This window comes from Lolium perenne, chromosome 2 (genome assembly GCF_019359855.2).
Source record: "Lolium perenne isolate Kyuss_39 chromosome 2, Kyuss_2.0, whole genome shotgun sequence".
In the NCBI taxonomy this organism is placed as follows: domain Eukaryota; kingdom Viridiplantae; phylum Streptophyta; class Magnoliopsida; order Poales; family Poaceae; genus Lolium; species Lolium perenne.
The window spans coordinates 205,073,332-205,086,251 of record NC_067245.2 but is presented as its reverse complement, the minus strand read 5'-3'; the positions used below and the strand labels follow the sequence as shown (position 1 = coordinate 205,086,251).

The following is a 12,920-nucleotide window of genomic DNA, read 5'->3' as shown; positions in this document are numbered from 1 at the left end:
ATCATGCGGCGCTAGCTCGATGGCCCATTGAGATACTCAACCTGTGGCATCTGGATTGGTCAGTATATTTTTCAACAGAGCTTCAGTGACAACTATTATCGGATGCTCAGTGAAATAATGCCTCAACTTCCGTGCGATCATCCATACGGAATATGCCAGCTTCTGGTAGTGTGGGTACCGCTGTTTTGCTGGTGTGAGTACTTCACTGAGGTAATAGAGAGGGCGCTGTATGCCGTGAACTTTCCCTGCTTCCGCACGGTCAACTATGAGCACAGTGCTAACAACTCGACTGGTTGTTGCGATATAGAGTAACATCGGCTCCCTGTCGTGTGGAGTAACAAGGACCGGGGAAGTTGGCAGGACTTTCTTTAGATTGTCGAAAGCGTTATGTGCTTCTGCTGTCCATTCGAATTTCTCTGATTTTTTCATGAACTGATAGAAGGGCGGTGCCTTTTCTCCTAATTTTGCAATGAACCTGTTGAGAGCTGCTACTCGTCCTGCTAGCTGATGCACCTGCTGCGAATTCCTTAGCGGCTCCATGTCGAGGACAACCTTGATCTTCAAGGGATTAACCTCTATTCCTGTAGCTGAAATAAAGTACCCAAGTACTTGGCCTCCTCGTATCCAAAAAAACATTTCTTCGGGTTCAGCTTGATTCTATAACGATTGAGATTGTCGAAGGTCTCTCGCATGTCGTCGATGAGCGTGGCGGTGTTTCTGGTCTTGATGATGATGTCGTCGATATAAACCTCGATATTCCGGCCAATTTGCTTCCCGAGGTAGGCATGCATACACCGTTGATAGGTTGCGCCCGCGTTTTTTAACCCAAAAGTCATGACGTTATAACAATAAACACCATGTGGTGTAATAAACGCCGTTAACTCCTGGTCTTCTTCTTTGAGCTTTATTTGATTATATCCAGAGTAAGCATCTAGAAAGGAGAGGCGATCGCAGCCTGTCGTAGAGTCGACTATTTGATCAATACGAGGCAATGGGAAATTATCCTTCGGGCAATGTTTGTTGAGGCTCGTGAAGTCGATGCACATACGAAGAGCTGTTGTATCTCTCTTCGGCACCATGACTGGGTTAGCTACCCACTTGGCTTCCTTGAGATCTCGAATAAACCTGACTTTGCGGAGCCGATTAACTTCTTCTCCAATGGCTTTTCTTTTTGGTTCCGAAAAACGATGTAGTGTCTGCTATACAGGCTTGGCTTTAGGGTCAACATTGAGGGCGTGCTCAGCGAGTTCCCTGGGAATACCTGGCATGTCAGATGGCTCCCTTGCAAATATTTCCCAGCGCTCATGGAGGAACTCGATGAGCGTGCCTTCCTATGCGACGGTAAGATCAGCCGATGCATTGATTGTTTTCTTCGGATCAGAGGGATGCACTTGATGCTTATTTGCTTCTTTGGCGGCGTCAAACTCGTCAGACTTTGCGTTCCGATTATCGGTAGGTGGCTGCGTATGGTCGGTGAGTACGTCTAGTGCATTGAGCTCTTCCCTGACTCCGAATTTGGAGGCGATCTTCTGGAAACCATTATCACAATTATCGGAATGAGAGAAACTTCCATGAAAAGTTATTGTAGTCCCGTTATTTCCTGGCATCTTGAGTTTTAAGTACGCATAATGAGGAACGGCTATGAATTTGGTAAATGCTGGTCAGCCAAGGATGTCGTGGTACTGCGATTCCCAATCCACTACCTCGAACTCGAGTCTCTCCTTCCTGAAATTGTTGGGTGTACCAAAGACGACGTCCGGCGAGATCTTTCCAAGAGGATATGCGGGTCAGGTCGGGATGATGCCGTGGAAACCAGTGTTGGATTCCTTTAACATATCGACTGTTAAGCCCATCGCCTTCATTGTGCTTGCAAACATGAGATTTAAACCTCTTCCTCCATGCATGAACACCTTGCTCATGTTGTATCCTCCGATCTATGCTTCGAGTACTAGGGCAGCGTGACCAGGCCTTGGTACGGAAGTCGGATGATCTTCCCTACTAAACAGGATGCTTTGATCTGACCGGTCGGTATATTCGGGTACACTTGCCATGGCCACTTCTGCAAGATTTATCTCACATGAAAACTTCTTGGATTCTCATTTTGAAAAGATGGCTTTGTGAATCATGCTCACATGTCCTCGAGATATGGGGTAAACTTCGGATGGTACATATTGATGTTCCTGTGACTGAGCATAGGCAGTTGTACCCTCTTTTATCAGGTGTGCCATTACTTCTGAGTTAGATCTTAATTCCTAACACAACTTCTGAATATCAAGGAACTGTCGACAATCCTTGAGCAGATGTGATGCCTTCTCGATGTTGTCCTTTGGGTCAATATAAGTATGCAAGTAACATGGGGCATCGAGTTGTTCTGCAGCTGGCAGGTCAGGCATCCGAGGAAGGCGAACTTGTCGACTGCGATTTCTGGTTAATCGCTCATTATAACATCCTTCATCCTGATCGCCATACTAATAAGGATGGCTTGCATCACGATCAATTGCTTCATAATGAAGATCCCTTCTCCTCTTCTGGCGCTCCTGCCTGCTCCCGATGCTACTAGGATTCCTTTGGACGCTTTCATCATTGTCGATGAATGAGTATGGCGAATCCACCGTCGTTAGTGGTGAGACAATAATCATTGATGGAGTCGTAGTTTTCTCCAAGCCAGGCGCAACCGAGCCCGGGAGTCGAAGAAAAACTCTAGAGTTGACGATGAAGTGGACACCGCCGAACGTTGTGTCCATGCCGCCACGTAACTCCGAGGGAGCCAAACGTGACACATCATTGAACGGTATGAACTTGAAGGATCCGCATCGAATCGGATTCCTTGACCTTGAAGCCGTTGGAACCGATGATATCGGTGACGTTGGCGAAAACGCAGACAACATGACTGGAGTAGCCGATGAAGTGCCTTGTACCAGCAGGTTTCCCACAGACGGCGCCAATTGACGAGGGTGCTCCCCGGAAATACCCACCATGAGGGGCTTAGGGTTGACGGAATCTGCAGGCTAGCACGAGACATCGGATACCAGACAAATAGGGAGAGATTTACCCAGGTTTAGGGCCCTCGATGAGGTAAAACCCTTACTTCATGCTTGTATGATCTTGATTATCGAGTATATCGGGTTACAATGTGGTAGTCGATAGGCTATGGTGGTTGTCACGCCGAGAGGCTAGGGTTCTAAGCTTCTAGCTCTAACTTGCGGTGAATCTACATATTGATGTTGTGTCTCGGCGGACCCTCTCCTGGCCTTTATATAGCACGCCAGGTCCCAGGAGTTCTATCCGGACTCGACTAGGTTACAACAAGATCTATTCTAGTCTTTCTTTGTTTGGCGCCTTCTTGCCTTGTTCGTCAAGAATCCTTCTTCGAGTAGGTCTCCTTCGATGGAACCGACGTACAGGCCCACCTTGATCATTGGGAAATCTTCATGGGCCCTTGCTGGACCGGAGGAGGAAGTCTAATGTTTAGTACCCGAAGGGTAATGCCCACATCAGTTGTTTTATCAGATATTGAAATTAAACTTCCGTCTAGACCTTTAAACTAATTCCATCCGTACTTGAAAAATAGAAAACGTCTTGATAATGGCAAGTTTTTTGTGAACGGTTTCACTCGTTATAACCAGTACCTGACAGCAAGTATCCTAGCTCACGGGGGTAGCATATACGGCATACTCCCTAGTATCTTCATGAGCTTACTAGATTTCTCCCGATTATCATAACTGGCAAAGTTTAACATCCAAGATGGCTCATATATGTGTGCTCTCTCAAGAAGAATTTGTATAACAACATCCTTGCTAATCATAGGCAATGAAAATACATTAAGACTTGTTATCAATCTTCCTTACAACTTATTTCTTAGACAAGGTTTTAAAAAACTCCCATCTATCAAACCACTAGCTTGTTCTTCCGGGGTCCTATTTCACGGGATCTCCGATCACGAAGGTTGAGTTACCACTATGGCGTAACACTCATGGGTTTCAAACACATCTCTCTTGATGCATTGTCTATCAGATTATGTGATAGTCCTTTGTAAATGTATATGGCAGGTTTGTGTATGTTTGAATATATATACATTTATTACTTCCCAGTTTCTCAATATCTTGATAGACTCCAAAGGTCTCTCCACATGTCCTAGTTGAGAACTCAAAGTGTCTTGAGGACTTTGTGTTATCATTTGTGGTGCTTGGTGTGCATGTGCAACCACACCTTAAGTTGAGACTATTGTCATGCTCGAGAACATTACGCCTCCGCACATCCCCAATGGAGATTAGCTTCCTTTGGAAGTGAACTTTGGACATACATTTTTTTCGCCTGCCTTGATTACCACTATATCTGATTTCTTCTACTTATAGATTTACATTTGTGATAGACATCACTCTTGATGTTTTTTTTTGAAACTTAACATCACTCTTGATGTTATCAATCTTGTTATGTTGCTATCACTTAGTTGTTTACTTGATTAACATAAGTAGTTGATGCACATAGATAAGCCTAACATATATAGGTTTTGTGCTTGATAAGCTGAAATATAGTTTATTTCACATTTAATCAAGACACTACAATAAATGTTTCTAATAACCTATTCAAGTCCCCTCTAGGAGGCATGTAGATTCTTTTAGAGTTCATACATGTCGCCTTAGTTGTTGCCGCAGGAATGTACGGTGTTTGCTAATGTGGGTGAAACATTTTTTATCTTCTTCGAGGATGGGGATAAGTGTCGTGATCATGAACCACACCAGTCGCGAATGCATCATCAAAAACCTGCGGGGTTCGCCTTCTTAGATACTAGGGACATACATGTAAACATTTACAAAATGAAGGGGTGTTTGGTTGGATGCAACAGAGTACTTGATGAGTTTATGGCACCGGTGTTAGATGAAGCACTCGTTGTTAGGTGTGCATTGACCATTGGTTACGAGAAGGTTTTGACAAAATCATCTTAGCGTTCGATTGTCTCTGTGTGGTTAAACGTGTCATGTCTCATGCTATCTAAAATAACTTTTGGTCTAGACCTAGACCCGTACTACTGTATAATTAGGGTATGGGCTAGAAGTTAGTTTGGATACCCTTCTAAAGAGATTGCAACTTAACTACTATCTCTATCTATAAATAAACATCTAAGATCTATTTAGATCTATGTAGATATTATTTGGTGTCTAGATGCGTTCAGATTTAGACAAATCGCAGAAAGAGGGAGTATTATGTCTTAACACAATCTCTTTACCCCGCAAAAAAGTGTCATGTCTCATGCTATGGAACGAACTAGCACACGTGATGTGTTTTAGAACCTTACTAGACCATGCTGGCGCGTTGCGGCGCCCGTCCTTTTTAAGGATAGAATAGAGAACTGAAAACATGTAAATTTAAATTTGTCAGGACAGTGTATACTTGTCTAAACATGGAATGGGACATCCTGGAAACATAAACTGATCAGTTAAGTGACACCAATTGGTTATAATGTTAATTAAATTGTCGACTGTACGTCACCAAAAATAAATCAACTTTGGCAACATTGGTTGTGGTGTACCATCAAGTTATACTCCCTTCCCATCTACTAAATTAAGTGACGTTGATTTAGTACAAAATATTGTAATAAATCGGCGACACTATTATGGATCAGATGGAATATCATTAACTTCACAAATGAACCAATTGTAAATATTTACAAAGAATCCACACAAAAAAGAACAACATCATTTAATAAAAGAAATACCTGATGAATGCCACTATTGCTACCATCTGGTACAAATATAATTAGTTTTCACGTAAACCTATTGAGATGCTTCACTAATTTCTCTTGGAAAGTGCTCCTAGCTCCTCAGAAAAATATAGGCAAGAATAATAAATACATAAGCTGCTTGAGTCCGAACAAGAAGGTTAAAAACACTATAATCATTTGACTAATTAAGGGAAGACCGTGTCCATTACAAGGTATTGCCGCCAATGTTCTTGTCCACATTATATAGATGTCGTCGCCAAGTTAGCAATGAGAGGGGAAATATGAACCAAGGAGGCAAGGAGTAACCCAGCACTAAAGCTATTGTGCCCGATAGGCTGCCTGGCCGTTCCGGTAAAGTTGATTCTGGCTGCCGTATGCGTCTGACGTATCTTATGATGTTGCCTATGATATTGACCATGCCTCTTGGAAATGTACATTCATAACTGAACAAGGAACTTCGACAACGAAGCTACTAATTAAGTATGAAAGCAACAAATTGATTCCAATACGTATAATCAACCTTGTGTAATCATTTACCAGCACCCTTGACTTAAGCGCGAACTCCAGAAATTTGCTTAAAAATATGGCGAGTTGAAATGATGAATGTTAATCTGGTTTAGACAGAAAGATGAAAATAAAAAAATTTGCACAGAGAGAAACAAAAAGAGCTCAAGCAAGGATGAACCTTCGGTTCTAGGTAATCAAAAGATATAGAGCACCACCATAGACATCAACACTTGTGGAGCTATGACTGCATAATAGATGCTCGCTAAGTCCTTGAGTACTTGTGAATTTGGCATACAGTTCCATAACTCTGTTACCATTATCACCACAAGGATTAATAGCATTATGAGTTATGATTCAGAAACTTAATTGGTGTAGTCAGGACGAATAGTATTCTAGGATCGTTTGCAACATAGGCGGTAGTAATGAATGAGTTATTCAGAAAAATACAGAGAACACTATTATGTTCCAACAGATTTATGTTCCAACAGATTTATTGAACATGCTTCATGAATCCCAGATAATCCGAGGTAGAATCTAAAAACTGAAGGTATAGAAGATAACCAGAAGGGAGATTCCATACAATCCATCAAGGCAGCAAGTTTGTGATTATTTGTTTCACCTCGTTGATATACTCATCAGGAAAGAGCAGCACTGATGGACAAAGGCATGGAAGTAGGAGTGGACACCAACAAAGCATCCGTTGTAACGCATCCATCCTTCGCACCTAGCGATCTACAGTAGCACACCTGCCGCAGCTCTAGCTAGCAGAAGCCTGTAAAAACACCTACACACCAAAGTAGGCAATTAGCATGATTGAGGAGTTGAGATGTACACTTAAAATATAGGGGGACAGACAAAAACAAATAGATGTATTGAGACGGGGTACAAATCAGACAAATATGAGAGAATACACAACCAATCTGAAGGTAGTACGGAAACTACGTATCAAAGCATGACAGAACAAAAGTAAAAGTGGATAAACAGACGTACCTGACAAGAAGACATTTTTCATAAATTGAGTTCATCCGAGCAGGTCGAGGCCTCCATCACAGAACTCCAGAACCAGTGAGCACGACAACTCCTCAAACAAATAATAAGTTAGATCAAAGGATTAGAGCGGTATCGATGACATTGCAGGCAGGAATAAGGGCAGCTAGGAACTACGAAATTAACAGTACTCAAAAAACATGAGGAACGACAGGAGGAATATTATGGGCAGCTTATATGAGGAACCGGGAGAGAGAAGATAGGCAGGAGGTGAAATGATCATCAACAGCCAGAAGGAAACAGATTGAACTGAAGAGACGTATTGCTACACCATTAATCGCACGAATCAATAGGGGCGGCGCCGCCACAGCCGTTCCCCTGCCATCGGTCTGCCTTGTCAGACTGGACGAAGTCCAGGTCGTACCCTACACGACGCGGCCTGCATCGACGAACTGGGCTGATAGTCGTTGCTGCTAATCATTCATGGGACTGTGGAAGCCCCATTCTCAGCCCGATTAACAAGAGAACGTCTAGATCGGCTTGCATAGTAGCAGCCCGTAAATTTTTGGGCAGTTTGGGAATATTTTTTTGACGCGAACTAACGGTGGGCTCGGTTCGAGCGACGTTTCAGCTCGGTGGAGATATGGACTGTTAACGTGTGAGGGGTGGCGTATTGCAAGCCTGAATATCTATGGCCCATTTGAAGGTTTTGCACCCCAACTAACGAGAAAACGCCCAATTCGACCTATGGAGAAGAAACCCTTTAACGTTGACCATTAGATTGTCCAATCCAACGGTTTAGGATGACCAAGCGCTGTGGATGCTCCTAGGTGGTTCCATTATACTGTTAACTAATGCTGCTCGCGCTGGGTTCTCATTGTGCCATTCTGTCACGTCAATTGTATGCTTAATGATTCAACATACATTTTTTTGGGAGGTGCTATATGCCGACCCGCTCGGTGCGGGAGGAGGTGCCGCACACTCCGCGCCCCGTGCAGGAGCATTATTGGGCCAGGCCCAAAACAGGTAATCCCTTTTTCGTTTTTTCTTTTTTTCAGATGTATTATTTCTTTTGCTCTTTTTTTTAAGTTTTGTAAAGTTCGAAAATATCTTAACAACCTGAATATGAACGAATTTGAAAATATGAACAAATTTAAAATTTAACATTTTTTGAAAGTGAACAATTTTTCAGATTTGAACATTTTTAAATTTGAACAAAAATGTATTTTTTTTATGAACAATTTCCGAATTTGAACATTTCTAAATTCGAACAAATTTTATATTTGAACAATTTTCGAATCTGAATGATTTTCATATTAGAACAATTTTTGAATTTGAACAAATTTCATATTTAAATGGTTTTCAAATTTGAGCGGTTTTCAAATTTGAACGGTTTTCAGATTTGAACGGTTTTCAAATTTGAACATTTTTGAATTTAAACATTTTCGCAATTTGAACGTTTTACGAATTTGAAAAAAAAGGAAAAGGAAAAATGAAACAAAAAACAGGGAAAAAAACAAAAAAAAGAAAAGAGAAAAAATATACAGAAAACGGAAAAAAGAAGGAAAAAGGCCGAAATGGGCCGGGCCCAATAGCCGACCAGGGGTGTGCGGCAACCCGCGTAGTCGGTGTATAGGATCCGCCCATTTTTTTTGCTCCGTCACCAACAGCTCACGAAACATAAACATCAGGGCCTGATCAGCATTGGGCCACTAGCGCTTGCCAGTTTCACTTTGTTGGGCGCTGGTCCGTATAAGACGCTAGGGCGCGAGCAAGCCTTGCAACTTGGTGACCCGAAAATCGGTGGCCCATGTGGTCGCTTAGACTGCATTACGGCATGCCCTCGTTGATGGGCATAACATTGAGGTGAACGAGCCGACTAATGTGTTGGTGTCAACCAAGTTTCATCTTAGACTTTTCTGTTTTTTTTGTATTACAGAGTTGTTTTGTACACTCATGTTACCAATGACATGCATGAGCATTATGCATCATGCTATTTTATCTTGCATATGCTAATATGTCTAAGGAGCTTTTCTGAAACTTAGAGAGACCCTTTTTTCTAGATGACTTCGAGCAATCCCGCGATCATAGTCCGCATTTTTTTTCAACAACCGTAGTGCGTAGATTTTTTTTGTACACCTATAATCTATAAGTGAGTTCCCATTTTTGTTGGGAAAGACGTCCGAATTTGTGATTTACTTCCTCTGTTTCGAAATAAGTATCGCAACTTTTTTCAGATACAGATGTATCTAAACTCGTTTTAATGTGTAAATACATTCGTATCTTGAAAAAGTTGGAAAACTTATTTTAGAACAGAGGAAATATATTAGAAGTTGTGTTCGTGGGTACAAGCAGCAAGGCCCAGCCCGTCGCAGGAAGATTATGCACGGCCCATTATTGCAGGGCACAATGTTTTTTCTAACCTTCCATGGTCACACATATAGTAGTAGCATCAGCTAGGAGCTGTTTTCATCTAAAAAAAGGTAGGAGCTGTTCCCAAATAAGAAGTAGCATCACAATTGATAATGTTTCTCACGCGGTCAGAATTTAATTGCGGAAAAAGAAATAGATCATGTGTGTCATTATGTAGAAGAATGCATTCCTGGGATGAAATCGGAAACTTGCTGAAAGAGTGGCATTTGATTTCTCATGTTTAGTGTATTATACGATGTACGATCAAAAACGTTGCGGGACTTTCCCGCAACGTTTTAAAGTCCCGCAAAGTTTTCGGTCATATATCATAATACACTAAACATGAGAAATCAAATGTCAGAAAAGAACGAGACAAATAGTAAAGTAGGTTGATAAATATGAATGTGTAAATCATAAGACAGGGATAATATATTACACTGAAGCGCCAGCAACACACAGGTGTATGCCGACTGATCATATTTGTACATACAAAGGAAGCCCAAAAAAGCAAAACGCAGTACAGCCCAATACAAAAGGCTCATGGATCTCCAGAAGGGAAGATTCAGGCCCATGATGTAAACAAAAAGAGATAATAAGCGCATTATTACCACGACACGTATCAAAGTAAGTAAATTAACTGCTAAGCACACCCAGCAACTCACCACACCGCAGCACAAACGGCGGGCGCGGAGGCGGTCGACATGGCACCGACGCGCACGTGATCGAGATGCATCATCAGTAGTAGTAGGAAGACGACGAGCCGCCGAGCTGGAACCCGTCGGCGCCGGCGTCGTCGACGGCCGGCATCGGCGAGAAGAGCGGGCTGTGCACGTAGCCTTCCTCGAAGTACACCCCGTGCCCGCCGCCCGGCGCGGAGGAGTACGCTCCGAGCTCGGACGCGTCGCACCACCCTCCGCCGGCATTGGCGCCGTTGCTGCTGGTGTCGTACATGGAGTAGTCCATGTCGCCGCCGCCGTCGATCATGGGGAGGTCGTCTGGCATGGCGATGTCGTCCATCAGCGACGACATGTCAGCGGCACCTCCATACATGTACTCGCTCCCGACATGGTGGGCGCCACCTCCAGCCGCTTGCTGATGCGCCGGCAGGGGCGTCGGGTCGGCGTAGAATGGCTGGAGCAGCTGCACGTTGTTGTCGCCGGAGGTGAGGTCGGGGGAGAGGTAAGGGGTGATGGAGGAACCCGGGGGAAGGTCCGGGTAGGCGAAGTTGGTACGGGCGCGGACGCCGCGGAGGGAGCGAGCGGCGCGGTCGTAGGCGACGGCGGCCTCCTCCGCGGTGTCAAAGGTCCCGAGCCAGTGACGGTCCTTGGTCGCTGGGTCACGGATCTCCGCCGCGTACCTGCCCCACGGCCGCCGCCGCACCCCGAGGTAGCGCGTCGGGTTGGAGTCCGGCTGCTGCGCTGCCTGCTGCCGGCGCTTGGAGGACGACGACTTCTTGTCCGATGACGAGGAGGATGAGGAGGACGAGGAGAAGAAGTAGGATGAGATATTCATCTTGCCTGCGATCGAACGAACCAGAGCTAGAGCTAGCGAAACAGAGAGTGTGTGTGAAAGATGGTTGACAAGTGGAGAGGAGAGAGATCGGAGGTCAGAGGTGGTTGAAATGGTGGTTGGATGGATGCTGCATGGGACGGTGTTGCATGGCAGTATATATAAGCGCGGGAAAGTGGAAAAAAGTTCGTTAAGTGGGGTGGAGGTTGGCCATGACAAGCTAACGAAACTAATTATCAAGGTCTGATCCGTCCTTATATGATATACTCCGCTAGCTCCTTTTGCTAATCAATCGATCTTAGGAAATAATTAGTTGGAATATATAAAACTAATCTTGGGTACGCATATCATATCATGCATGTATATGGGGGCGGCGAGCTAGGTGAGCTCGCCATAGTGAGAGGCATGCAGGGCAAAGGTCACTTTGGGTTTGATTCTTTGTGGGGACGACCAAAGGTGGTCAACCCAATGATTTGAACTGGTGGGTGCAAGTTGGGCGCATGATTGTATATTGGAGTAACGACATCATCAATTATAGATCGATGTAGCAACTTAAATCTGATGGGGAACTATATTAATTCTCCGGTAACATGCGCTTCCATCTTGTTATTGAATATTGAATCTTACCCCCGGGCCGGGAGAGGTGTTTTTCATTTCATTCTTCATTGTCAGTCAATCTAGTTGCGCACTAGATCTATATTTGACTACTACTACACTTGCAGAATATGAAATTATTGTTTTCAAACCATACCGCAAGAATGAAATATGTGTAGGAACCAAATGGAACTATGAACAAATTTGGGGAAAATGGAGAGTTAATTCCACTTTGTGCCTCCAACAGTTGCATTTGTGACAATAAGTTCATTTTTGAGAAAATTCTCAGCAAATAACAATTCATTTAAGAATAATGACACAGAGTAGCTTTTTTTTTACTAATTACTACAATGAATCTGACGGGAAGGACCCTTTGTAAGGTTAATGTATACATATATCTTTTCATATGTGTTTATTTAGCTAACAAAATAAGTTCACCAAAATGTATTGGTTACACGCAATTTAGTTTGGATTCCCACTTTGATTCATCTCTATCTGACAATGCCGTGAACAAGCCATTGGTCATGGCACCACTCCATCCCCCAACAGAGGAGTCATGGGGTGGGTAAGGTAAGTTCTAGGAGGGGAAGCAGTTAGTGTTGTGCAAGGCGGTGGCAGGCACGTCGACTTTTGGTTCGGCAGGCTCCATAGCTTTCGCCATCCGTGGGTAGCGTGTAGGATGGAGTGTCGGTGATTAGCCATTTCAATCTAGCCCTAGGAGCCCGTGGTGTGGGTATGAGCTTCCACCTTACATTCATACATAATGCATTGCTTGCTTCATCAACGACTGCATGCATTGACCGACCGAGCAAGATGCATCCTTGGTTTTGCTGAAGAATTGGGGCTAAGTTGGTTAGAATGTTCCATTTTCCTACTAGAATTCGCAAGCCACGAATGTGTGTAAAAAATGTGGAATGCCTCATTAGCCTAACGAGCAATATGCTTATTTCCAATAAATATTTCATTATTTGCGAGATGACCGGAAACTAACTTCTTATAAGTAGAGGCTTAGGACTGTGCAATACTGCAATGTAATATTGATAACTCCACAAAGTAATGGCTAGATCTTCATGGGTTGTGAATGCTGACTAAGAAATAATTCTAACTCGACCGACGAAGACCTCTCACGGAAACATAGCATCGTTTAATCTGTCCATTTGTAAAAATGCAATTCCGAATTGAATGCAAA

General features: G+C 43.5%; 1 protein-coding gene and 1 long non-coding RNA gene across 2 annotated transcripts; both read right to left on the bottom strand.

The window, feature by feature from the left end:
- Positions 1 to 6,292: 6,292 nt before the first annotated feature.
- Positions 6,293 to 7,766, bottom strand: LOC127330356 (uncharacterized). Its single transcript, XR_007869244.1, has 2 exons — positions 7,220 to 7,766; positions 6,293 to 7,013 (listed from the first exon to the last, which is right to left on the bottom strand). It is a non-coding gene; the product is annotated as an uncharacterized lncRNA (long non-coding RNA).
- A 2,260-nt stretch (positions 7,767 to 10,026) lies between these two features.
- On the bottom strand, positions 10,027 to 11,253 carry LOC127330355 (ethylene-responsive transcription factor LEP-like). Its single transcript, XM_051356600.2, has one exon. It carries the CDS (start codon positions 11,138 to 11,140, stop codon positions 10,364 to 10,366), a length of 777 nt encoding a protein of 258 aa, XP_051212560.1. The 5' UTR covers positions 11,141 to 11,253; the 3' UTR covers positions 10,027 to 10,363.
- Positions 11,254 to 12,920: the final 1,667 nt, after the last annotated feature.

Bases quoted from the DNA above. Each gene is read 5' to 3' on its own strand.
- LOC127330355 (XM_051356600.2), bottom strand. From the start codon at position 11,140: ATGAATATCTCATCCTACTTCTTCTCCTCGTCCTCCTCATCCTCCTCG.